At 42.3% G+C, this 26515-nt stretch overlaps 1 protein-coding gene across 1 annotated transcript; it reads right to left on the bottom strand.

Annotated features, from left to right (window-relative positions):
* Positions 1 to 7171: 7171 nt before the first annotated feature.
* On the bottom strand, positions 7172 to 13512 carry IL17F (interleukin 17F). The gene is made up of 3 exons (XM_028097830.2): positions 13442 to 13512; positions 8922 to 9127; positions 7172 to 7728 (listed from the first exon to the last, which is right to left on the bottom strand). Exons 1-3 carry the CDS (start codon positions 13472 to 13474, stop codon positions 7488 to 7490), a joined length of 480 nt encoding a protein of 159 aa, XP_027953631.1. The 5' UTR covers positions 13475 to 13512; the 3' UTR covers positions 7172 to 7487.
* Positions 13513 to 26515: the final 13003 nt, after the last annotated feature.

The following is a 26515-nucleotide window of genomic DNA, read 5'->3' as shown; positions in this document are numbered from 1 at the left end:
TCCTCAGAGAAGATTCCATGGTTGAGGCATTTCAGGACAGGCAATTGTTTCCTGGTGGATCTCTCACATAGAGGCAAGGTAGCTTAGGGACAACAGGCAAAAGTCTACCACCAGATGACTATTGTAACCTCAAGGAAGGGATTCACTCAGTCTGTGCTTCAGTTTTCTCCTCTGGACAATGACACTAATTAATAGTTTCTATTAATTATAATAACGACGTTATTATAATTGAATAAGCAAATGTATGTAAGTTAGAAGAGAGTCTATTCTATAGTAATAATTCAAGAAGTCTTAGCTTTCATTATAAAGGGTTCTGCTACTAATAAGAACAATTGGGAAGCCCTTGGTATTCACCTTCTGTACAGAAGTAATTCAACCATTTCTTCACCCAGTAAAGTCACTCTCATGTGCCAACTTCAATTCATCTAAATTCTTAAGCCCAAATTATAGTCGTAGATTTCAAAAGCAAAGCAGCATAGATCCAAAGGATGTGTTTTCTTTTATATACTTCATTCTATTTTCTACATGTTTTCAAATACAGGAACCAGAAGTTTGGCATCCCCTATGCAGACACAGTCCAAAGCAAGTGGCAGAAGCAAACCTCATTTTCTTAATGGATCTCACTTGGGCTTTGGGGTGAGCACCAAAGGCAGTCAGGCATTTGACAAGTGATCGGTGGGAAATCTGGATCTTTTTTTCTCCTAGCTGTTGAAAAGCCCAGGAGTGCGGAATAGGCAGATGCCTGGGACCCCAGGAAAGTTGGAACTTTCCATGAGCAAGGTGTCCCCTCTGAGGGAGCCAGGTGCACTCAGATCCTACTTCACCATCCAGCACACGGGGCCTATCCAGAGCGGTGCCTCCCAGCTCTGGTCTCTGTCAAAGTCACAAGAATGTGGTTGTGGGAAATGGTTACATGGCTTCTGGTGCTGTCACCACTATAAACAAGGTCTGATCCTTGCCTTCAGGCCATGCAAAGGGCTGTGGTGTATCACCTACAGACAGCATGTAAGGAAACCACAGAGGTAAGCCAGTGGAGTAGGAAGTCTGTACGTTTTGTGACAGCCACAACCCAGAACAAGTCATAAATCCATATTTGTCAAATGCATTGATTTACTTGGCTTTGAAAACAAGAACGAAAAGGTGGGAGTGTGTATGCAGAGGCCCTACGTAAGGTGGTGTGTGAAACCGGTAAGACTAGTAACAGCTAGTTCAAACTCAGAACTGCTATAATGATTTATATTTATTATTTTTTAGTCCACACCACAACTGTAGGAGGCAACTATTATTGTCATCCTCATTCTATAGTTGAAGAAACCAAGGCTCAAAAAGATCAAGTAACTGGCCCAAGGTAACCTGTAGATAATGAAAACGCACACACATAGAAGTTTAACACGGAAGGTAACTGTACATATATAAAGATATATACTCCTCTGTCCACATTATATAGTTCATAATAAAAAAAAACAACACTAGAACAGCGACAAGCATTATCTAATTTTTGTAAGTGGAAACAAAGGTTTAAAAAAAGGAATAACTAAGGGTGCCTGGGTGGCTCAGTTGTTTCAGCGCCTGCCTTCGGCTCAGGTCATGATCCCAGGGTCCTGGGATCAAGCCCCGCGTCGGGCTTCGGGCTCCCTGCTCCGCGGGAAGCCTGCTTCTCCCTCTGCCTGCCGCTCTGCCTACCTGTGTGCTTGCTTGCTCCCTTTCTGTCAAATAAATAAATAAATAAAATTTTTAAAAAGGAATAACTAAATAAATTCTGGCTTATCAACCTGAAAGTATAGAATGTAGCCACTAAAAATTATTGGGAACATTATATAGAAACATAGAAAATGTGCAAAATGTAACGTGACATAAAAAATTACCAAATACAGATTGCACCTATATTATGGTTACAGCTATAGAAGGCAGGTGAGACAAGGGAACAGAGCAGTAAGCAAAATATGAAAATTCACATGTAATCGGGGTATGCTACTGGATGACCTTTCTCTTTTTTAATAACGTACTGGACAATACACGTCCCACGCCAGGTACTAGTCTTAGCATCTTACTTGTATTATCTTATTCTAGCCTCTCAACAACCCTCTGAAGTAGGGGGTGCTATCATCCCCAGTTTACAGTAGAGAAAAGGGAGGCACAGAGAGGTTAGGTGATTTGCCCAAGATCACGAGTGATGGCACAGCTAGGAGGTGCCGAAGCTGGCATTTTCACCTGGCGTCTGGCCCCGCTGTCCATGTTCTCGGTCATTACTCTGTGGTCGCTGATACTGCTACGATGTTTGTACATTTTAAGAGAAGAGATGGCCATTTTGCCGGCAAGAACGTCTTCGTGCTCAAATTGGAGGCTTTCTTTTTAAAACCTTAATCTTCGTTTCAACGTATGTTCTTTTCACTGCTGAGCAAAACTCTCAAAATCAGCACCCACTAAGTACTGTGAGACAGCAGCACATCACAGTTTTTAAATTTTTTTTTAGGGTCAGAAGGAGCAGAGGGAGAGAGGGAATCTTAAGCAGGCTCCATGCCCTGCGCAGATCTCACAGTCCTGAGAACATGAGTCAGAAATCAAGAGTCTGACGTTTAACCCGCTGAGCCACCCAGGCACCCCAGTACATCACAGTTTTTAAAGCACCCACTTCACATAGTCCCTATTATAAAATTACAAGACCAAGTTCATGCATCTGGTACTAGTAAACAGATATGGGTTTCCGGAAAGGCAGTGAGTAGTGGATCTCCAATGTTCTTCGTAAATCAAGAGTTAATCTTGAGCACCTCCAGTGACCTATGTAAGAAACGTAATCATTCTTAATTTTTGACAGAAAAAATCCAGTGAAGAAGTACGTACTACGTAACTTATCCAACTTTACACAGATGGACCGATGAGATGACCAGGCAATAGGGGCCTTCAGTCCAAGAGACGGAAGTTTAAACCTTGAGGCTAATATTTACTAGCTCTTGTGACCTTGGGCAAGTAATTAATTCCTCAATTGCCTCATCTGTAAAATGGGGATAATAATCTTTCCAAATTCATGCTATGTGAAGACTAAGATGCATATAAAATAGCACATTGTCTGACACACATAGCCAACACTCAGTATATATGAACTGCTACTATTATGTTTAATAACCCTCAATGGAACTGTTACTGAGTTTAGCCCCCAGGACCACATTAGTACTCCAGACATGAAAAGGAAGGTTCTGTCAGGGCGCCTAGGTGGCTCAGTCGGTTGAGCATCCAACTCTTGGTTTCAGCTCAGGTCATGATTTCAGGGCCATGAAATCAAGCCTTACATCAGGCTCCATGCTCAGCAGGGAGTCTGCTTGAGATTCTCTTCCCGCTCTCCTTCTGCCCCTCCCCCTGCTCGCACATGTGTGCACGCACTCCCTCTAAATCTTTAAAAAAAAAAAAGAAAACTAAGGTTCTGTTGCAAATGCAATTTAATCCTACGGCGAACATAAGAAGATGCAGAGTTATGACTTGGTAAGTGCAACCTCCCTGATTGCCCTATTCACAAACATAAGAAACAAATGAAGGAAAATCTTCCATACATAAATGTTTCTCCTCGCTACCATCGGGCCAACACCCCACTTCTGATTTCTCTCACTAACTGAAGGAATTCTCTTTTCTTGGGTACTCTGTAAGGAGGAAGGATTGGGTTTTTCTAGTCTTTTATGACACTTAGGTACAAACAAGGTTCAGAAGCTACCACTTTTTCTGCGATTCTCTTGGCACCAAACAGGGTGCCAAAAAGAACATCTCAGTGTTGGAGAAAATGTGTGTTCTTTTGTACCCTGAGGGAAGTCCAGCTGAACGTGTACAACTCCTGGGGCTTACTGGACCAAAAAAAATGCTTTTCTTCCAATTTATATCAGTGGAGTAGACTACAGTGAACATTTGGGGACCCAGGGGAATTTTTTTTAATGTCTTAAATCTATAGCTTCCTCTATTCCTGTCAAATTAATTTAAAATGGATTAAACAAAAGATCTATATAATAATATTAACAATGTATAGATCTTTTGTTTAAACCACCTTGAATTACCTATGTGTGTATATAGAGATTAAATGGAGACCATAAACTTAATAACCATGAGGAACTAATATAGCTGTGGTATTTAAGCAGAAAAGTTGGTTGTGAGTTTCCCGGGGCCAAGCAAACAGGAAACGTAAATCTGTACTTCCTGGGATAAGGACTACCAGGTACTAAGTACCTATCATTTCCTGGGTACTGTACTAAGTCTTTTATGTTTTTTTTTATTTCGATTACACTCTACTCTTTAAAATAGATATCATTCCCTATTTAACATATGAAGAAGCTGAGTCTCAGAAGGACTAAACTGCCTAAATTCATATAACCAGAAAATGGTAGAACCAGGATTTGAAGCCAAAAGCTAAGTACTAAATGCATTTTTTCTACCACTTCTTCTATTAGAAAAGAAAAAAAAAAGAAAATTAAAGGAAAACTAATTTTGTAACCATTTTCCTCACTGTAAATTACAAGTGAAATTTCTCCCGTGGAGCATTACAAACATAGACGATTTTTATCTGGATGTGGGAGTAACGGGGGGAGGGGGAGAAAGAGAGGGAAGGAGAGACAGAGAGAGAGAATATCTATTTCCCCTCAGCCAAGCTGTCATATATATAAGAACTGGGTATCAAAAGTAAAGACTATATGCTTCAAGTTCCATGTGGAAAGAGAAGTCCGTCTCTCTACACATTATGATGGCAATGCAGTATTTGAAAATCTGGACTGCTCAACGTAGGCCGTTTCTCCTGCATTCAAAACAAAGGACCTCTGAGTCCCAGGAAGCCAGGCTCAGCGCTGAAGAACACAGGCTGCTCGTTCCGCCTCAGCAGTGTCTCCAGTGGCTGCCAAAGACAGACTCCCCCCTAAGGGAGCCATTGACCCATGGGCTCAGTGTGCCACCTTGTGAGCCAGAGACAGTGTGCAATTTCCTGAATGACAGCCAGCCCTCAGAGGAAGCTGTAACTCAGGCCCCAGGCCCCAGGGGGCACCATGTGCAATGTAGTCGGAGGTGTGCGAGGTGCAGGTACTTCTGTACCTGCTCCCAGGCTGCACAGAGAAATGACTGGTACGGGTACTTGCTGGAAACATTATCGAGTGCTGCAAACCCAACAGAAAAAATTATGAACTTGGAGTCACTGAGCCCCTTTCTGCCACTAACTACTTCACGCGACCTTGAGCAAGTCACCTAATTCCTCTGGACCTCATCTGCCAATGCAAAAGGTTGACCAGGTGATCTGCAGGGGCCCATCCAGCTCTAACAATATGAACCTACCACGGGAGAGGGCGATTATTGCCAACATGAACAGAAAGGATTCATTGTACAGATCTGAGCACCAAAATGGACTTGTGAGATTCATAGCAAACTTACGAAGCTGATAGCTATGACAGAAAATGTTTTCTAGATTTCAAGAGCCTGAATATTTAAATATCAATATTTATACCATAAACAAAAGATTCTGCAGCCAAGAGATGAAGAGCCAGCCTACCCAGCTATTCCATTCCCACTCCCACCTAGGCTAGAAAAAAGTTGCCTACACTAGAGTTAAAAATGGGTGTCAGGCTTCTGCCACCTGCCTATCCTCAAGCCAAGTTTCAGGTGGGAGTGAGAACTTATGCTCCACTTCCTCTCTTGGACCTAGAAAGCAGCGGCAATGCAGAGGTATACTAAGCCTGTGGTAGCATTAAGGAGAAAATGTGCTGTGCCATACAGAAATAAGAGAGTGTCATGAAGACCAGAATCTGGAAGCTCCTGAGCCCCCAAGAAGCATAACAATATTGATAAAACACAACCAGTAACCCTAAAAGTCCCAGGAGTCAGAACAAAGCCAATGCAAAGGGATTGTATGGCCCCAGTGACCAGGGGCTCGTGGATGGCCAGTCCCAACACTGTGGTCCTTCCATATGCATTTCTTACTTGTCTCTGTATCTCTGCTGACAAGCACAGTGGCCAGTAAATGTTCACTTTGTAATATAATGTAGCCAGGGCCATGGAGCAATGAAGAGTTACCAGAGAAACTGAGTTCTGTCGACACCATTTTCCTTAATTCTCCATGTAACCCCTAAGTACCATTAATAATAAAATAACTCTCTATCTCATAGAAACAGAGAGAACAGTAGTTGCCAGAAGCTGTGGGGTGGGGGTGGAGAAATGGGGAGATGTTGGTCAAAGGGTACAAAGTTATTTGTAAGATGAATAAGTCCTGGGGATTTAATGTATAGCATGGTGACTATAGTTACCAATACTGTATTGTATACTTGAAATTTGCTGAGAGTAGATCTTAAATGTTCTCACTACACACACACACACACACACACACACACACACACACACACACACAGGTAAAAATGTGATGCAAGTGTTAACTACCTTATTGTGGTGATCATTTCACTATATATAGAAAGACAGTCCTCATGCTGTATGCTATAAACTTACATAATATTATTTGCCAATTTATCTCAACAAAGCTGAGGAAACAAGTCCCCAAGATCATACACATACACACACACACACACACAGTAATGATGATAATAAAAATAGTAAAAAAAAATAGTAAAAATAAAAATAGTAAAAATAATAAAAGTAAAAAATAAAAAAATAGTAAAATAGTAAAATAGTAAAAAAAATGATGATAATAAAAATAGTAAAATAAAAAAATAGTAAAATAGTAAAAAAAATAGTAAAAAAATAGTAAAATAATAATAATAGTAAAAAAAATAGATAATAATAATAGTAAAAATAAAATAGTAAAATAAAAATAGTAAAAAATAAAAATAGTAAAACACTAACAGTAGTCCTCTAATGAGGAGCTTATGAGAAAATATGAAAAACAAATGACAAGTATTTAGAATTTCACAATCTTGAGGGCTCCAAGCTCTGTGAATACAAGCCAAGACTGGAAACAAACACCTGAAGTATTTTTCAATCATTAATACTTTATTATATTAATACTTGATATATTAATTTTTCTCCTAAAAATTTATATAACAATACATCATAAACAGATGGACAGTTTCCTTAAAAATAGGAGCATCAGGCCAACCTCTCTATTGAGTGAATCTTAATAAGGATGTGTACTAGAGCCTTACCCCATCCCTCCCACCCCACCCCACCCCACCCTTCACCCCCTCCCACACACTCATACTGTGGTTACATTTTCTGCATCTTCATCCACAGGGAACAGAATTTGCAACAGAATTTCCCGGGAACGGCACCGAATCACAGCGACGGCAGGGCTATGCGCGCCTTCCTTCTCCGCCATCCATTTTCAAGGGTTTGGGACAGTGGAACAGCTCTATGGTCTGGAAGCGCCCCCAGAAAGTTGACACTCTATCTAATACAGAGCTCTGAGAATTCCGCCCAGGTCTTATCAAGAGGCCGATGAAGTGGAGAGAATCAGGACCACAGAGGACTTGCTGCAGAGCGCTGGGAGTGGTATTTCAGGGCTTCTTCAGCCAAGCTGACGTTCAGGCACGCACATAGCGCACGATGGGGGTGACACAGGTGCAGCCCACCGTCACCAGCACTTTCTCCAGCCGGAAGGAGCGAGTGCAGCTCTGGGGCTCCCTCCGCAGGACCAGGAACTCCTGCTGGATGGGAACCGAATTCATGGAGCTGTCTTCCTGCCCCTCGGCATTGATGCAGCCCGAGTACCTGCACTGGGCCTCCGCGATCTCCGAGGGGAACCGGTGGGGGTCCCGGGTGATGCTGCAGGGGGAGCGGACAAAAGCAGATGGTGAGACAAGGGAGGGGGCGATGGACAAATGTGAGCGCCCCGCGCCACTGGGCACTCACCTGCAGGGAGGCGTTTCCGAGCAACCCAGGGCTGCAGCCAGGTGGCCTGGATTCATCCACGGCCCTCCAGGCAGGTGCTTAACTGCCTAAGCCTGTTTCCTCCACTCTAAAATGGGGATTCTCACAGGGCTCTCTCATCGGACTTCTGAGGATATTCAGTGATACAAATGCACACGAAAGGCTACATGTTGGCATTCAATAAATGTCAGCTCTTTTATTTTTCCTTACACAATAAATGTCAGCTCTTTTATTTTTCCTTACACTGTTGTTATTATCATAATTATTATTCATCCTTTGCCTAGATATATGGAATACCACTAGTAGGTCTCCTAAGATAAAATCTACAAAGCCTGCTGCTTGGAAAGGAAAGCCAAAGCCCCAGCAGTCTGTGAATCCAGCACATTTCCTCAGTTTCTCCCTTCAAAGCCCCCTCTGCCAGGAGGTACAAAGGCAGCAAAATCATGCCAGCCAATATGCCACCATACATACTCCCTTCCTCTAGGAAGCCATGCAGGAGCCCCAGAAGCACTTCTAATTGTCCCTGGAATCTGTTCTCAGGCTTCAATCTGGAGCATATAGATGAGTACTTAGTATTCCAAGATCCCACACATCAGACAATATCACAGGACAGTACCCTGAACATCCCATCCCCATCTTGCATCCCCTTTCCCAAACTGGCCTTTCTTGTCTACTCTGTCTACCTCCTCATTCCTTGAAGACTGATGTCTAATCTGAGTGGATCACTCCACACTGACTTTTCTGGTTCCCACTTAACCCCATGCAGAGATCATTATATGGGCTGCTTTAAAGGGCCCTCTCTTCCAACACAGAAAACTTGTCAATTCCAACCTAGGGCTTCATGAAGCAGGAAAAGGCAGAGAATCAATGAGAAGTTGGAAGCAAAATAGCAGGACCTCTGACCACACAGGAGGACCTAGCCCAAAACAGCAGGAAAAAATGTGAGCTCCTGGGCAAAGTTGGGATTTCTGTTTTTAAGAGTAAATATCAGGGCTTTTATTTTTTTCTGTATTTTCTAAATTTTTTACATTAAAATAAATTAACATATTTTTCAAAAGAATGTGAAGATCATTCTCATTTACACTTACTTATAATCCCAGGGGGAGCTGGAGCGGTTCTGGAAATCATTTGAGATGGAAATACCCTGGTTTTGCCTGAGGATGCGGATGTCAACCCTCACACTGTTACCCTCCAGAGGAGGGCACAAGGCAGCATCCCCTGCTTTTGGGTTTTTTCGAGCCGCCACCTCCCTCAGGAAGGTGAGCCCCAACACCACCAGGAGCAGGGACTTGACCTGGAAAATAGAGAAGGTTGAGTTGGGTTAGGGACTCTGATGTCATTTGCTGGCAAGAGGCAACCCAGACTCTAGCTGAACTCAGGATCCCCAGTGTTTTATGGGACCATGGCTTCATTCTGAACCTCAGGTCCTCACCTGGAAATGGGAACAGTCACACATGAAGATATCAGGGTGCCAAAATGCGTAGTAAACTCATTAGCTTGGTGATTGAGCCTCCCACAGTCTGAGAGCTCCTCAACAGTGGGACAGAAAGGTATCAGGATCTGGGACTGGATTTAAATCTTGATGTGGCCTCATCACTGAACCCCTGGTTTCTCTTCTTTCCAGCTGGATTATAATACTTGCTTTATAATAATATTCTCAAGATTAAATGTAGTATTCTATTATAAAGCGTCCATAAATTTATCTAATAAAAAAGATTAATAAATGATAATTCTTGTTTTTATTTCCAACCTCGTATTTCATGAATTCTCCACAAAATCCTTCCTCCCAGCCATCCCTCCACCTAGAATACACTACCTCACCTCTACCTTCATGGAAGCCTACCCTTCCATCAAGGTCCCACCCAGAGGTGGTCTTCTCCAGGAACTGTCTCTAAAGTCATTCAATTAGAAATATGTTCATTTTCCTTAAATCATAAAGCACTTGTCATCTAGCATTGAAGCCATAGCATTCAAGTGCTATGTCTTTACTGTCTGGAAATGTATTATTTTTGTTCAGGTCAGACAGACAGAATAGGTGTTCCACAAATACTTTCTGGATGAATGGAAGAGCAGGTGAGTGAATGAATGAACAAAACAATACAGTTAAATTCAAAGCATTAAGAAAAACACTGTGTAAAACCAACTACAGCAAAGTTCCAATTATCCATGTTCACTGAAAGAAGCAGGGCCACTAATGATGCACAACAACAGAGAATATGAAAACTATTTGTCTTTAGCTCTGGAACATATATTCTTTATACTTACACCGAAATAATCGGTCTATCTGGTGTTACAGGAATGCACAAAGTGCTCTGTGCAGACCTCCCTAAAAGAAGAGCTAAAAATCTCTCCAGCTTCCCTTTGTCGCAACCACATGCTGCTCACCCCACCATCACCACCAAAACTTACTGGGGATGGACAAGGCCCATCACCAACTCTCAACATAATGTAGAACAAGAGCTGAAGCTGAGTTGCTTTCATTCTCTAGGTTCAGTGTTGTTCAGGCTCACACCTTCCACAGGCTAAGGTGGGGGGGGTGAGTAGACATGTCTGCTTAAAGGACCCCCTTTTTATATTTTGCAGATGCTGGAGGCAAGAAATGACAAGAGTATGCAGAAAGGTCAAGGTGTCAATTTCCTGTATTAAGGTAGCGGATACTAAAAAGAAGTCAAAGCCAGATTGACTCGGATAAGCCCAAAGTAGGCTGATTTGCCTTCAGATAATCAGCACTTGTCTACTTTCATCTACTACAATCATTCATTCATTCAACTCTTTCTTGACTGTGTGGTGACTCGGGACACATGCTCTAGAGTCAAATGTCCTGAGTCCATAACTCAGTTTCAGGACTCTGACCAGCTGTGATTCAATTTCTTCTGCCAGAAAATGTAAAGATTAAATAATCTGATCCACATAAGGCAGGAAAAGCACTGCCAGCACGTGGTAAGGATTCAACACAGGCAGCTAATAGGTCGACCTTGTCTGATGATGCACAGTGGCCAGGAAAGATGTGGAATTTGCCCTCATGCATCTTCTGTCTAGACAAAGTGCTGTGAAATAAGTCCGAAAAAGGTAAAAGATGCCTTCTTAGACCAGAGGGTTCTTAGCTTCCCAAGCCTACGAATCACTTCCTTTGGTTTCTTAAGGAAATTCCTCCTGTGTGTTTCCTCTTTCCTCTTTGGTATCAAATTCACTGAGTCACTTCTAGTTTTCATTATCAAAGCTTTAAAGTCACTGTATTTTTGGGTTCTATGATTCAGTAATCATTTCCATGCTTCTAACAAATCCTTATATTTGCTTATATTCTTAGAGTATGTTAGAAGACACCTTCACATCTCTTTGAATACTGGATTCTCACAACTCCCTCACAAGGTAGGCAGAGCTAGTACGTATTATCCCAATGAGGCTGGTGAAAGAGTCATGCCTGGAAAGTAACAAAACAACGTGGGTGGGCTCACCAGCCTGTTGGTGCCAGTCTGGGGACTCAAACCTAGGTGTCAGTGGTCAGTACTGTTGCTATTGAAGTCCATTATTATTATCAATATATAGCCACTCGTGGTGTTTAATCTTAGCTTTGTCCCACAGGAGGAGCCAAGCATTGTAAGCAATGTGGTAGCTGTGTCAGAATTGCATGAGCATTGGAGGTCACAGAGCTCTTTATCAGGAAATCAGATGATGCCAGCAAATCACTCTAGTTTGCCCCACAAAGCTTTTGATCTGAAACTGTAGATTTTAGTGGTTATGCACCAGAGGCTTTGATATGGCTCTTGCTGATTCTTAAGAATGACATACACAGCACTTCTTCTCTGAGAGGTTCAGAGCATCTTATAGATTTGAATTCTTATAGGCCACCTCTGAGGCAGATAAACAGATATCACTCCTACTCTGTACAACAGGAAACAGAGGCAGGAGAACACATCAGTGAAGGTGGGCACTGTCAGGATATTGACAGCCCAACTCTACTGCAAGCTCACCTGAGACCATCTGAGTATTTGTCTCCTGAACTTCTCTGTGACGTGTGCTCACCCCTGGGTAGGAATGTGCTCCAGAGCCTGGCCAGTTCCTAGGCCCACAAGAATTTGTCTCAACTGCTTACCGAATGTGTCTTACCTGCCTGTACCTCCCAGTTTCTAATCCTATTCTAATGCCCCTCACACCACCATGTTTCTAGCAGATGGCCCGACAGATTACTTCAAACAAACCAAAAATAGAAATGGCTTTAGAGCATGAAGCTATCCGACAGATTTGTTTAGACACAATGGCTTCAAATTCAGAAATCCTGCCTCTGAACCACTCAAGGAGAACCATACTGTACTTGAGGTTGGTAAACCTAGATTCATATCCCAGTTCTTACGTATTCAGTACCCAGTGATGTTAAATCACTTGGCTTAATTGAGCTGTTTTTCATATGTATGATGGTGAAAGTAGTCCCAATCTACTTCCCTGGGCTGACAAGAGTTTCAGAGGTAAAAATAATAATATTACTAATATTAATATTTAACACATTGAATGCTTTCTCTATCCTTATTGGCTAACATATTAAAATGACCAATTTAACTAAAAACTAAGCCATTTCAGAGGACAGATTTAGTCATTCTCAATGATATCAATTAATCCCCCAAGAAAACCTGTGAGGGAAATGTCACTATTATTCCCCTATACAGTTAAGGGAATAATTCTGCACAGAGCAGCTAAGTAATTTACCCTAAATCCCACATTTAGTAAGTAGTGAAGCCAGGTCTGTCTGACTCCAAAGCTTATACTCCCTAACTACTGCACTTTGCTGCATTTCTGGTATTCTCTAAAACAACACAGAAATATAACATAGTATTATCATCACCATATGCCATGACCTTTTATGAAATCCAAGCTCTTTTAAGTTACATGACTTGTAAATGGAGAAAAAAAAGAGGGCTTATTTAAGCCAATAATATGGCGTATAATTTCCCAAGCCCTGTTTTCAAGCTCCCTCTACATTGTATCCTTCCCAGGCTTTACCTGACTAATGCCAGGCAAGATTCTAGACCCAGGAGAGGTAGATTTCCATCATAGTAACATCTCTCTCTCCTCCATGAGGAATGAGACAATGCAAAAATAATCAACTATCTGAGACCTAGCAAATTTCCCTCCTCTGGGAGCTATCCAAAGTTCAATACTGAGTGGGTTCACTTCCTTCACCCTGGGCACTCTTTGTCGACTTGTAGTCTTAAGGGAATCATTAAAGCTTTTGAGGACGCACTTTCCTTGGTGAAAATACATGTGTACTATCTAAAAGGCTGGAAGTCCCCATGATGAGATGGGAGTTTTAGACCGATCTAACTCTGTAATGGTGGCCACAGGGGAGATCATGTCCAGCTGTCTGTGACACCAGAGTGGAGCAAGCTATCAACCACCTATGCAAAAGCCACCATATGAGGAGCTATATTTTGCACCCCATTATAACTTCTAGTTATTTGTTCTTTTTCTCCACCAGACAGGGGTCAAAATTAAAGTCAGTCTGTCCCTAAGAAATATTCCCAGTAAAGACGCCAATCAGGCCTAATTCCTTAGAAATCTGCTCTCCTGAAATCCTAGGGATGACGGCTACGAAACAAGAATTATTTTTACTCACCATGGCCGTGTTGTGCAGGATGGTCATTGTCATTTTGCTCTGGTTGCCTGCTTTGTGTAGTAAATTCTTCCTGTGTGTGTGCGTCACCCTGTATACGCCTGTGCTGTGTCAATGAGAGTACCTGTTGGTTTTATAGCAATCACTGTCCTTATTTCAACTGACCTCCTTACTGTCTTAGTTGTGGTTACCCCAGAGTTAATGACGAATGCAGGGTTTTTTTTCTATTCCACTTCCTGAAGGGGAATCAGAGAGGGACCCTAGAAGGGGATGACGGAAAAAGGACCAAATCTTCCTTTTCTTCCACCCCCCCCTTGCCCTCAAATTACAGCAAAATTCTTAACTAATTTACTACAGAGATGAACCAAATTACAAATTGCTGTCATGATCTTTTATGTTCTTCCCCAAATGGCTAACGACTCTTGTCACGCACCATATGTTCTACTTTCCAGTCATGCGATATGAACCATGATTTAAGTGGGAGATATGTTATCTTTACAGGGTCCTTGGTGTTAAATGACAGGACTATCTTTAGCTCCATTTTATGAATGGGAAAACAAAACCAAAGAAATTAATGACATCAGTAAGAGATTCAGAATTATATCCCCAGGTAGTTTCATAGACTCCCTGAACAAATTCTATTTTAACCCCATGCTTAAAATCCTATTGATGCTTAATAAATAATCATTTTCATAAAGCACATAATTGACCATTATCCTGGCCATCTCTGGCAAGTTTACAAACAAAATGAAAGAGAACAAAGAGTCCAGAAACTCAAAGCCTTAAAAAAAACAATTCTTTCTAGCCTCCAAAAACCAAAGATAGATTGAAAAAGGCTTTGAGGGAGAAATGCCCAGTAAAACCTTTCAACCAAATAAACTTCCTACAGGCAAGAATCAAAATGAAGCATCTAGTAAATGCTTTTAATTGGGTAAAAGGACTCAGAATAAAGACTGTAAGGGTATAGTTCCAGTAATCTACCCCTAAATCAAGAGAGGGAGAGAGACTTACAGGAATGAAAAAGCAAAGAAATAGAGAGTTCTGGGAATTATACCACGAAAAGAACCAACTTAGATAAAAGTTCACTAAGTTTTTGAGAGTTCTAAGCTAGTCACAAACAGGTCTCAGTCCTATGCCCATCTAGGAGCAGGAAGTAAGGTCCCAAGGAAGGTATATTCGCCAACACTACTTCAGATGCGGCCAGAGATTATTGGGGGGGGGAGTGCGTGGAGGGGAGAAAACTCCCAGGAGGTGGAGCCAGGGACCACATGAGTACTTAGGAGGTGGACCCCTCTCAGAAAACAGAATCCAGGTCTAATCAAAGAATAGCCCACATGCCCTGGCTATGGGATCCCCACAGTGCCAACCACGTCAATCCTTTTCAAGGTTGCTACAGACCAAAACTATTATGCACCTCCCGTTCTTTCTCTTTCCAAATTGAAGTTTTTTTATCCCAGTCTAAACTGACTGATAGAAACATTAAGTAATTTTATAGGCTTTTCTGTTTATTTTCATTTTCTTTATCAGAGCTCTGACTCCTTATCAAAATAGCCAGTTAAATGATATTACCATATACTAGGTCTAAAGAATATTTATAAGGGATTAAATGCAAAAAATAAACTGAGATTATCATTCACTAAACGCAAGCTATTAGTATATAATTTACTTTAACCTCAGTCTTATCTCCAAATGTTATTAAAACCCTGCTTTCTAATTTCCCTAAAGTACTTATTTATGTTCGTCAGATCTTCCTGAATACAAGTTAAGAACATCAGGTCAGGGGCGCCTGGGTGGCTCAGTCGTTAAGCGTCTGCCTTCGGCTCAGGTCATGATCCCAGGGTCCTGGGATCGAGCCCCGCATCGGGTTCCCTGCTCATTGGGGAGCCTGCTTCTCCCTCTCCCACTCCCCCTGCTTGCATTCCCTCTCTCGCTGTGTCTCTCTCTGTCAAATAAATAAATTAAATTAAAAAAAAAAGAACATTGGGTCAGAATGGCCTCAAAGTAAAAGCCATAATTAATGCCCATCTTCAAGCTTCTTACGGCTCTTCTCCTCCTCAGTCATAAAAATTCTTCCTCTGCCTAGGCTATTCAAACTAATCATATACATGGCTTATTTGCCATTTTAGCCCCTAGATCATTTAGAAAGTCCACGTCCCATTCCCTTTTATAACCTTACCTTTCTGTCCCCTGTTGAAGAAAACCATGTGGTAACATGACCGCATTTCTTACAGATTTAAAGCTACAGACCCTACAAACTCCACATAATCCTTTTTCCTCCTTTTAATGCAAAAGATCATTTCCAGTTCCAGAATTCTTTGTGCCTGTGAATTCGGTTTTACCTATTTTGTTTGAAGCTAAATTCAAACTCATTGTGTGCTTTCCAGAATCTCCAGAAAAATCACACTCCATAGCAACCAACACCCCCTCCCTTTTCTTAAGTTGAACACATTTTCACCGTGAAAAGATTTTCAAGAACAACTTTACTTTTGATTTAACCACTAGAAAGAGCTTATTATAATGATCATTTGTCAATGAAAATATTGTGTCAGGATTCTCAAATGCTGATGTTTGTGGGCATAAGAATTACATGGGGCTTAGCTCAACAGGGATAAAAAACACAGAAAACCCCTCCTTTCCTTTCTCTCTATAAGTGTCTCAATATCTGTGTGTGTTCCGTCTGTCTGTCTAAAACAGAGTACAATTCCTGATCATCTGATGAGAAAATGAATCTGTGTGAAGAGTTGCAGTGAAGAGATATGAAGGAAGAAGACTGAAGACAAAAGCTGACAAAGAAGAAATGTAAAGGGGAAGATAAAGACTCAGCAAAGGTGTTTCCCCAGGGTGCCATGTGAGAATCCTGGGTGAGACAGGGTTAAGGTCACTGCAGAAAGTTCCAGATCAAATGAGGGACCCCTCAATTCTGAATCTGTTCTCTGGACTGTGGAAACCTTTTGCACCAGAGCTTTATCTCCTTGTTAACAAAAACACCATTTATTAAATGCCCACTCTGTGCCAGTCACTGTGCTGGGCACCTAAACTAACATGGGTAAGAAGAAAAATAAAAGTACTGTCCAAAAAAAGAAGGAAATCACCAGGACAGTTTCCTCCACGCAGGAGTGCCATGAATCTTATGTCAGACCAGATGGTACCTCTGTTTTGGAGAGAACTTACCGTGGGCCTTTTGGGAAGTGCAATGATAAGAGCCTTCCTCTATCCATGGTAAATACAGAGAGGAAAATGCTGTTCTTCCAGGGTAGAAACTAAGAGGAAGGCGCTACACATACAAATAACAGGAATCTGAGTTATCCCCGGAGGGAAGAGAAATGAGGGATGCCAGTGAGAAAGTGTGGTAGCTGACAGAGCAGGGGAACTTTAAAGAGTCACGAACCTAGTCTTTAAAGAGTCTCTATGCTGACATTGTGCTTTCATTCTCTTCCATCGATTCCAGGTCTAAAATTGTTTACACACAGAGTCCCAGGATGTCGACATAGCTGCAAAGTGAGGTGGAGGGAGGACACAGCAGCCTCAGAAAGAGAGGCAGCAGGAGTGGAACCAACAAACATTTGCAGTGAGAAAGTAAGCACCGCCCCCACGCCCACACCATCCAGGGGGCCTTGCTGTTCATTTTGATCCTGGGAACTTGTTGGCTCCATCGGTTGTGCTTCTGACTCTTGGTTTTGGCTCACGTCAGGATCTCGGGATCAAGCCCTGCATCAGGCTCCACAGTCAGCAGGGAGTCTGCTTGAGATTCTTTCTCTCCCTCTGCCGCTCATCCCTGCATGCTCTTTCTCTCCCAAATAATAAATAAATCTTAAAAAAAAAAAAAAGGTAGACTCTCGGTTGACAGATATTAACTAGACTTACTGTGGTAATCATTTTGCAATGTATAAAAATATCAGATCGTACACTTGAACATAATGTCATCTATCAGTTATACCTCAGTTAAAAAGAAAAAGGAAACAGTGGCTACCAAAAGAAATTAAAATAGAAAATATATGAAAAAGCAGTTTAACCTCAAGGGTAATCAAAGTAATACAATTTAAACTAAGATAGCATATTTAGCCTATCAAATTGGCATAGATTTTTTTAAAGATTTATTTATTTATTTATTTATTTATCAATCAGAGGGAGCACACAAGCAGGGGGAGCGGCAGGCAGAGGGAGAAGCAGGCTCCCCACTGAGCAGGGAGCCCGATGCAGGACTCGATCCCAGGACCCTGGGATCATGACCTGAGCCGAAGGCAGACGCTTAACCGACTGAGCCACCCAGGCATCCCAAATAGGCACAGATTTTTAAGCATGCAATATGAATAGGAGAATGGGGAAAGGGGGCACTTTCAGGTATTACAGCTAGGGGTGGTTTGGGTAGAATTTTGTGTAGATCATTTAATAATATGGAACAAAAACCTAAAAGAAAGGTCCACCCCTGGGAATTGTTCTAAAGAAATAGAGATGCACTCAAATATCCATATACAAGGATATTTAGATGGGAAAATTGAAAATGCCCTAGATTTCCAACAACAGAGTAATGGTTAAGTAAATGTCGGCATACAGAATGATAGAATTTTTATAGCCGTTAGAAATTGTTTTCCAAGAAAATTCAACAACTTTAAAAATACCTCTGTTGTAACACTTGTTGAAAATATCAAGGAACAGTTCATATAATGCATGACCTTACTCTGTATGTATAGATACACACATACTCCATACACGCACATGGGTATGTACGTGTGTGCATGTAGATGTGCACTCACAGAAAGTGCCTGAAGATATATGCAAAAATAAATGTAGAATCTCTGGCCCCACCCCAAACCTATTGAATCGGACTCTGCATTTTCACGAGTGTCCCATCACATGAAAGTCTGGGATGCCCTGCTTTACGGAACGTTTTAAGACGTACGAGACTTCCTGTAAAATCACAGTGGGGCCCGCTCGGTGCGTTACATTCTCTGAAACAGAAATGGAGAGTCAGGTGCTCTGGAAAAGTGACTGGGACAAGAAAACCTGAGCCTTAAATCTCAACCGTGTCCGCCTCATAGCTAAGAACCGTAAGGTCCCCTGGTGAGGGCAGAGAGAATAGGACAGTCAGTGGGGCTGCTCCGTGTCATAACCCAGCGACAGCCGCTCAGGGAGGCCTAACCAAGCTACCCACAGGCTAGCTGAAGGCAACTCAGGTTTCGTGCAGACTTTCACTTACTCAGCAGCCAAGCTGATTTCCTGCATCAAGGTGGATTGAATTAGTCAACCTAAGACCCGAGTGCCGGTGCCCGGGGAAAGCCCAAGTGAATGTCTTGTCAAATGCTGTCGAATTTTCCTGGCTTCCTCCCACTAAAATTTCTCCTCAGCTTGTTTCTACCGGGGTCATACAGGAACCAGGGATCAGTAACGTTTGCTCCTGGACTTCCCCCGCTGTTGTCGTACTGACAATCAGCAACGTTCTGGGGTGGTGACTTGGGATGGCAAGTCTAGCCCCAGAAAGATGACCTTGCACTCCACTCTTGCCTCTAGGTTAAACTGCCAATTCCCTGGACGCTGGCCCGAGTCTGATGCGTGGCCCCAGCCCACTTCATTAAAGAAAGTCACTTTCCCAAACTTGCCATGTGAGGGAAACTCATTTCTCAGCTTCTGCTCCACAAAATGTTTTATATTTCTGAGCCCTGGCTCTCTCTAGGCCAGTTCCTTTTCCCTGGACTGGCCCTTTCGGTTGTTTCTGCTCATTTAGGTTCACCACAGATTCTTAGCCTCTTGCCTCAAAATCTGTCTCCTCTGACTGGCAACCCACTTACAAGTGGGTTACAAGTCTTTCCCTTTTCTGATCTCTCAACTTACTCTCATGGCATTTCACTCAGCATTTACTTAGAGACAACTTTTCTACTGTCCATTTGAACAGCTATTTGTACGTGCTTTGGCTTTTTAAGTTTTCAAGCGTTTATTCCTAATGTGTTCTCTGGATCTTACACTCTTTAAAGGAGACAACTGTGACTTCTGCTTTATGTTCCCACCATTCCCACACCCCTAGCAAAATATCCTATTCATAGCTAGTACTCTATGAATATTTATCCACTTGATTTAATTTGATGTTGACACTAGTTTATTGTTTCTTCCACCAAGTTTCTTGCTGATGAAGGGGATCAGAGTATGCCACCATAAAATATGCAGGAAAAGCTCTCTGGCCCCCACCCCGATCTTTCTGTCTAAAAGCATGACATAAATTTCCCTATTTCCCTTTGTAAAGTTGTCTCCCTCTACCACTATTCGGAAGAGGAGGATAACTCTTAATCATGGCAGGCAGCTCTTATCAATGGTGAAGTCCCGACTGGAGTCTGCATAACAAATCCTACTAAATATCCTTATCTTTTATTAGTTTCCCCATATATCTACCTTCCCACAATTTACTTCCCACAGAAGTCCAACCCTTTGTCTAGTTACTTCTCCATAGTTTATCACTCTTTGTTAAAATAGAATATGAATCCCCGTGTCTAACTACTTCTTTGGTCCTTCATATCTCTCCTATGAAGTCCTCCATATGCATACATAACAAACCCTTTCTCCCGTTAATCTGTCTTTTGTCAGTTTAATTTACAGGGCCTGGGTACAGAACCTAAAAGGGTGCAAGAGAAAGGTTTTCCTCCCCTACATTACTTTCAATTCCTAAGAGATCAGATGGGCTGCCCAAAAAATTATTAGAGAGGGTTATTTTGAACAAGAGAAAACTTATAGACACATAATATTGTTTTCAAGTATTTGGAAGTTTTGTAAAATGGAGAGAGATTAGACTGTCACCAGAAGGTCACACCAAGATGTTGGGGAATATCAGGTAGTGACATCCCAGAAGGCAATCATGTATCAGGGGGCTCTTTAGACCGGACCTCCTTCAAGGTCTCTTCAACTTTGGGATCCTATGAAAAACAAACAAACAAAAAAAAGTATTGATATTTTAATTAAACATACCCGCAATCTCAGTCTTGGGAGTAGGGGTATTTATGAGTGTGCACATGTGGGTGGATACAGTTATGTATCTTCTGCCCTTTTCTTCAGTTTTTTCCTCTTTCTACGGAAAACAATTACATGACTCCAAATGCTAAGAATTCTAAGTATGTTTCCCACAAAGATCCAGGCTAAGAAGAGAATAACTTGGGGGTGGGGGGAAGGCCAGAGAAAGAGCAACAGAACAACCACCCTTCTGAGAAATGTGTTACTTTCACTCCTGCCATGGGACTGATTCACAATGATGACTCTCGGGGCTCCCCTCATTTGCGTAGCAACACTGTAGAGTAGCAGGATGAAATGGGTTTCCTGCAAGGGGTGGTTCATCGTTGCAGAGGTGAGGGACTGCAGGGGACACAAGGGAGAAGGTTGGAGGAGGAGGAAAGCAGACGGGAAGAGACGTGGAAAGGAAAAGCAGAGCCCGTGGGGGCAGAGAGCAAGTGCTCCCCAGTTAGCAGGCTTGTTCTGCCGCTTCCTCTGCTGCATCTGACCCGAGAGGAGATCAGAAGATAGTGGATGGGGAAAGATATCAGGGAAAAAACATAGACGCTGAGAAGGTTCTTGGACATGCAGACAGGTGTACTTATTTAAGCTGGAGAGAAAGCTTCCAGTAGATTGCACGTTTATGTCCATTACCCAGGTTTTATGCTAAGCAAATAACGCAGAGAACACCACTGCTGACTTTCTTACTCCGTGACACCTCTCATACCTTACAAATGCATCTGTCCAGAGCACCCTTTCACCTGCCCCCCCCCAACTCACAATAGCCATTAAGGCAGGGAGGCTCCTCTTTACCTTTGCCGTTGGCCTCCATCGCAGATTTCAGGAGCTGCATAGGTCTTCAGAAGTAACCCCCTTAGCTGATGATGGAGGTTGGATGGTTTTCCCACAGACCACTCTGGGGGAGGAGCCCGGCTTGGACCGAGGCCTCGTACTCCCTCCAGTATCCATCTTCAAATAAAGGGGCCCTTCTCTCCAACTCTTCCAGGGCCATTTTTCTCTTTAACAAAGTGCTATCAAGGAAGGAAAGTGATTCTAATATTAATAGCCTTACATGGTAGGGAAAGCCATACACTTACAAAGCATTTTCATATACTTGATTTTGCCTCTCAAGACAATTGCATGAGAAAGATGATAAATCTCTCCGTTTCACAAGTTAAGAAATTGAGACCTAAAAAGTATGTGGCAACTGTCCAAAGCCACGCAGCTACCAAATAATAGATTTTGCAGTTCAAAACAGGGCTTCTGACCCCAAGCCCAGAGAGGTAATGCAGATGCAAGCTGGAGAAAAATTTACAACAAAGATACCCAGGGCATGGTGGAAAGGAGAGCAGTTGTCAGAGGATCAGACTTGAAGAGTGAGCAGCATTTTCTCAGTGATGTCTGGACTGGGGTCAGGACACCTGAGTGACTCTGCCTGTTCTCTGAAGATGAGGAGAAATAAAACCAGCCTTGACTTGTTTTACTCTGAACCCTTTCTAGGCTTTACGCATTGTCTTACACACATTTATCTGGCTGTGAACCAGATAAATGGAAACAAGAGCAGGCCAGATGGTTTCAGTGACAGCTCTTAAGATGCCTTGCTCTACTGACTTTTCATCTCCAGTTCTCAAAGATTATATAGCTGTGGGAAGTTGCCTTCTCCACACTTGCTGTTTGTAATGATAGAATTTTTAAAGCAATTCCGTAAGTCTGAATTGCAACTACTACGGAAGGTATTATATGGGAAGTACATAGTATGAGATCAAAAAATTAATTTCAAGGGCGGCCTGGGTGGCTCAGATGGTTAAGCGTCTGCCTTCAGCTCACGTCATGATCCCAGAGTCCTGGGATTGAGTCCCGCATCGGGCTCCCTGCTCCTTGGGAGCCTGCTTCTCCCTCTGCCTCTCTCTCTCTCTCTCTCTCTCTCATGAATAAATAAATAAAATCTTTAAAAAAATTAATTTCAAATCCAAACCAGAGTAAATTTGGCAATTTAAAAAAGGTGTGGGTGGGGCTGAGCAAGACATCCAATGTCAGCAAGGATGTCAGACAGAGGGCATCCCTCATACATATGTGTGGGGACATAAATTGGTAACTTAGTGAAACATATCTAAAACTTTAATAATGTTCATATTTTGACCCAACAATTACACTTCTAGGAAATCATCCTAAGGAAGTAAATAAGTATGGACATAAAAATTTGGCAACAGGGCTGCTCAACACAGTATTATTTATAATCATGAAAAATTAATAACAATAAATGCCCAACTATATAGGGATATATAGAGACTTACCTGGAAAAAAAGAAATCCAAGGTATATTTTCTCTGGGTGACTAGATTACAGGTGCTCCTATTTACTTCTTATGGCTATTTTCTAGGGTTTCTCTAATGAAAAGATTCTGTTTTTATACTAAGAAAAAATTATACTTGTTTTAGTTAAAAAAATTTTAAACAGGTTCCAGAATGGTAGTTTCCTGGTAACTGTAGGGCCCACCCTAGCACAAACTTTGTGAGATGGTATGAAATAGCAAATACCAGTCATTGCCAAACTGGTCCGAGGGCAAATTGCCGAGAGCATCACTGATGGTGGAAGGTCTTCAATTTCATCTCTGCACCCTGGTGCCCAGGCTGTCACACCAGCTCCACTCATAGACATAGTTGTGACCGACTCCAGCTCCCTAGAGCAGTCTCGGCCCTTTGAAGGCAGCAACATGAAATCATGGTTAGACTATAGTAGTTAAGAACCAAGATGGCCCTGAATTTGAATCTGGACTCTACTGGCTACGAGCTAGGAGGCCCTGAGCTAATTCTCTGACCTCTCCAAGCCTACTCCCTCTTCAGAAAAATTGTGAGAGTAAAACGCATTTCAGAGGACGGTAGGGAAGATTTAATGAGATGATTTACATGGCACTTAGTATATATATATTATAAGCTCTTAACAAATGATCACTATTAGTAGGGCCAGCTCTTCTCCCCTGCCCCAGTCACTAAGTACATGGAGTCACTGTCTCTGGGAGTTAGTTTGCTTGGGAGCTTAGAACCTGTATACAGCATCCCTCTGTTAATTCTAATTTGTTAAGTGTTTTATTATCCATTCGAGTTAAATGTGACATGTAATTTCACTACTTCTGCAGGATTTTCAGAACTCTGACTTTCAATTCAAAGTTTCAAAACATTCTTACTCCCTAAATCCCTACAATTATTTGTTAATCTCACTCTCAAGTGCCTCATCTGTAACTTGCTGGTACCACTGGGTATATTGTGAGGTGTCACTTTCAAAACTGGTTTTAAAGTTCATCAAGAATAAATTATAATAGGGAGCAAGATGGCGGAGGAGTAGGAGACCTGGATTTCGTCTGGTCTCAGGAATTCAGCTAAATAGGGATCAAACCGTTCCGAACACCTACGAACTCAACAGGAGACCGAAGAAGAGAGTAGCAACAACTCTCTGAACAAAGAAGTGACCACTTACTGGAAGGTAGGACATGCGGAGAAGTGAATCCGAGGCGATATTCAGGAGGATAGACGGCGGGGGAGGGGGCCTCCGTCGGCTGCTTCTGGCAAGTGATAGAGCCGCGGAGCACAAAATCAGAACTTTTAGAAGTCGGCTCCGCTGAGGGACGTCGCTCCAGTGGCTAAGCTGGGGGTGGAACCCTCACAGGACAGTGTGGTCTCAGGACCCTTGGGGTCACAGAAAGACGGGGGGTGCCTGAGTGCAACAGAGCTCCCAGGTATCGGAGCGGGGAAGCCGGCTGCAGAGACAGAGCCGAGGCGCGGGCTCTCACTCAGCTTGGGGTTGCCATAAACTGTGATCCGCGTCCCAGTCGGGCCACTGCGCCTCCAGCAGGGACCCAACAAGCGGCAGATCCAGGGAGACTGCCCTCCCTCCCCCGGGAGGAGTGGCGCGGGAGCGCACCGCAGGGATCTGCTGGGTTTGGAGACTCCACACGGGGTCGGGAGCTAGAGACAGAAACACTCGATCACAGGCCAGGTGAGCACGGAGTGCGGCCGGAGACCGGGGAGACGGGAGTGACTGCTTTTCTCTGGGGGCGCACTGAGGAGCGGGGCCCTGAGTTCTCGGCTCCTCCGGGCAGAGATTGGGAGGCCACCATTTTCACTCTGGTCCTCCAAAGCTGTACCGAGAGCTTGCAGGGAACAAAAGCTCCCGAGAGCAAACCCGAACAGATTGCTTAGCCCAGACCGACAAGGGTGGGGCAATTCTGCCTCCGGCAAAGACATTTGGGAACCACGGCAACAGGCCCCTCCCCCAGAAGATCAGCACGAACAGCCAGCAAGCCAAGACCAGATTTACCGATCAAGGAGAACGGGAGAACTCCAGTGCTAGGGGAATACTGCACATAGAATTCATGGCTTTTTTACCATGATTCATTAGTTTTTCAAAGTTAATTTTTTTAACTGTTTTTTTTAATTTTTCTTTTTCCCTTTTTCAACCAACATCGTATCAATCCCTTTTTAAAAAAACATTTTTATTTTTCATTTTTAGAGTCATATTTTATCCCTTCATAGTAGTTACCCTTATTTTTGGCATATATATATAAGTTGTTCTCTCTTTAAAATTTTGAGATACAGTTTCTTCTAACAGATCAAAATATACCCTAAATCACTAGTGTATGGCTTTGTTCTAGTCTCCTGCCTGATCACATTCTCTCCCTCTTTTTTTTTAATCTTCTTCTTTCTTTTTTCAAACAACTTATCAATGCCTTTTATAAAATCTTTTATAATTTTCATCTTTACAGTCATCTTCCATCCCTTCATTGTATCAACCCTTATTTTGTACATATGTAAGTCTTTCTTCCTTTAAAATTTTAGGAGGCACTTTCTTCTAACAGACCAAAATATGCCCAAAATCTAGTGTGTGGCACTGATCTATGCACTAGCCTGATCATAATTGATCATATTGGTTTTTTTGTTTTGTTCTGGTTTTGTTTGTTTTTATCTTTTTCTTTTTTTTTTCCTCCTCTTTCTTTTTTCTTTCCTTCCCTTTCTTTTACCCTGATTTCAGGTCTTTTCTGATTTGTATAGAGTATATTTGCTGGGGACGTTGTTAACCTGTTAGCATTTTGTTCTCTCATTCATCTATTCTCCTCTGGACAAAATGACAAGACGAAAAAAATCACCTCAGCAAAAAGAACAAGAGGTAGTACAGTCGGCCAGGGACCTACTCAATACGGATATTAGTACGATGTCGGACCTCGAGTTCAGAATCATGACTTTAAAGATACTAGCTGGGCTTGAAAAAAGCGTGGAAGTTATTAGAGAAACGCTTTCTGGAGAAATAAAAGAACTAAAATCTAACCAAGTCGAAATCAAAAAGGCTATTAATGAGGTGCAATCAAAAATGGGGGCACTAACTGCTAGGATAAATGAGGCAGAAGAGAGACTCAGTAATATAGAAGACCAAATGATGGAAAATAAAGGGGCTGAGAAAGAGATAAACAACTACAGGATCACGAGGGCAGAATTCGAGAGATAAGCGATATGATAAGACAAAACAACATTAGAATAATGGGGATCCCAGAAGAAGAAGAAAGAGAGAGAGGGGCAGAAGGTATATTGGAGCAAATTATAGCAGAGAACTTCCCTAATGTGCGGAAGGAAACAGGCATCAAAATCTGGGAGGCACAGAGAACCCCTCTCAAAATCAATAAATATAGGTCAACACCCCAACATCTAATAATAAAACTTACGAGTCTCAGAGACAAAGAGAAAATCCTGAAAGCAGCTCGGGAGAAGAGATATGTAACCTACAATGGTAGAAACATTAGATTGGCAACAGACCTATCCACAGAGACCTGGCAGGCCAGAAAGGACTGGCATGGTATCTTCAGAGCACTAAACGAGAAAAATATGCAGCCAAGAATATTATATCCAGCTAGGCTGTCATTGAAAATAGGAGAGATAAAAAGCTTCTAGGACAAACAAAAACTAAAGGAATTTACAAACACGAAACCGGCCCTACAAGAAATATTGAAAGGGGTCCTCTAAGCAAAGAGAGAGCCTAAAAGCAGCATAGATCAGAAAGGAACACAGACGATATACAGTAACAGTCACCTTACAGGCAATACAATGGCACTAAATTCATATCT

Source organism: Eumetopias jubatus, unplaced genomic scaffold, assembly GCF_037043125.1.
Source record: "Eumetopias jubatus isolate StellerSeaLion01/CBP00866 unplaced genomic scaffold, mEumJub1_p1.0 scaffold_6, whole genome shotgun sequence".
Taxonomy (NCBI): domain Eukaryota; kingdom Metazoa; phylum Chordata; class Mammalia; order Carnivora; family Otariidae; genus Eumetopias; species Eumetopias jubatus.
The sequence above is the reverse complement of the archived record's forward strand: the minus strand, read 5'-3'. Positions and strand labels throughout refer to the sequence as shown.

Excerpts from the sequence above, each read along its gene's own strand:
- IL17F (XM_028097830.2), bottom strand. The coding sequence starts at position 13,474 with ATGACAATGACCATCCTGCACAACACGGCCATG. Across the intron at positions 9,128-13,441 it reads TCCTGCACAACACGGCCATG|GTCAAGTCCCTGCTCCTGGT; the intron begins GTGAGTAAAAAT and ends TCTATTTTCCAG. Across the intron at positions 7,729-8,921 it reads AGCTCCCCCTGGGATTATAA|CATCACCCGGGACCCCCACC; the intron begins GTAAGTGTAAAT and ends CTCCCCCTGCAG.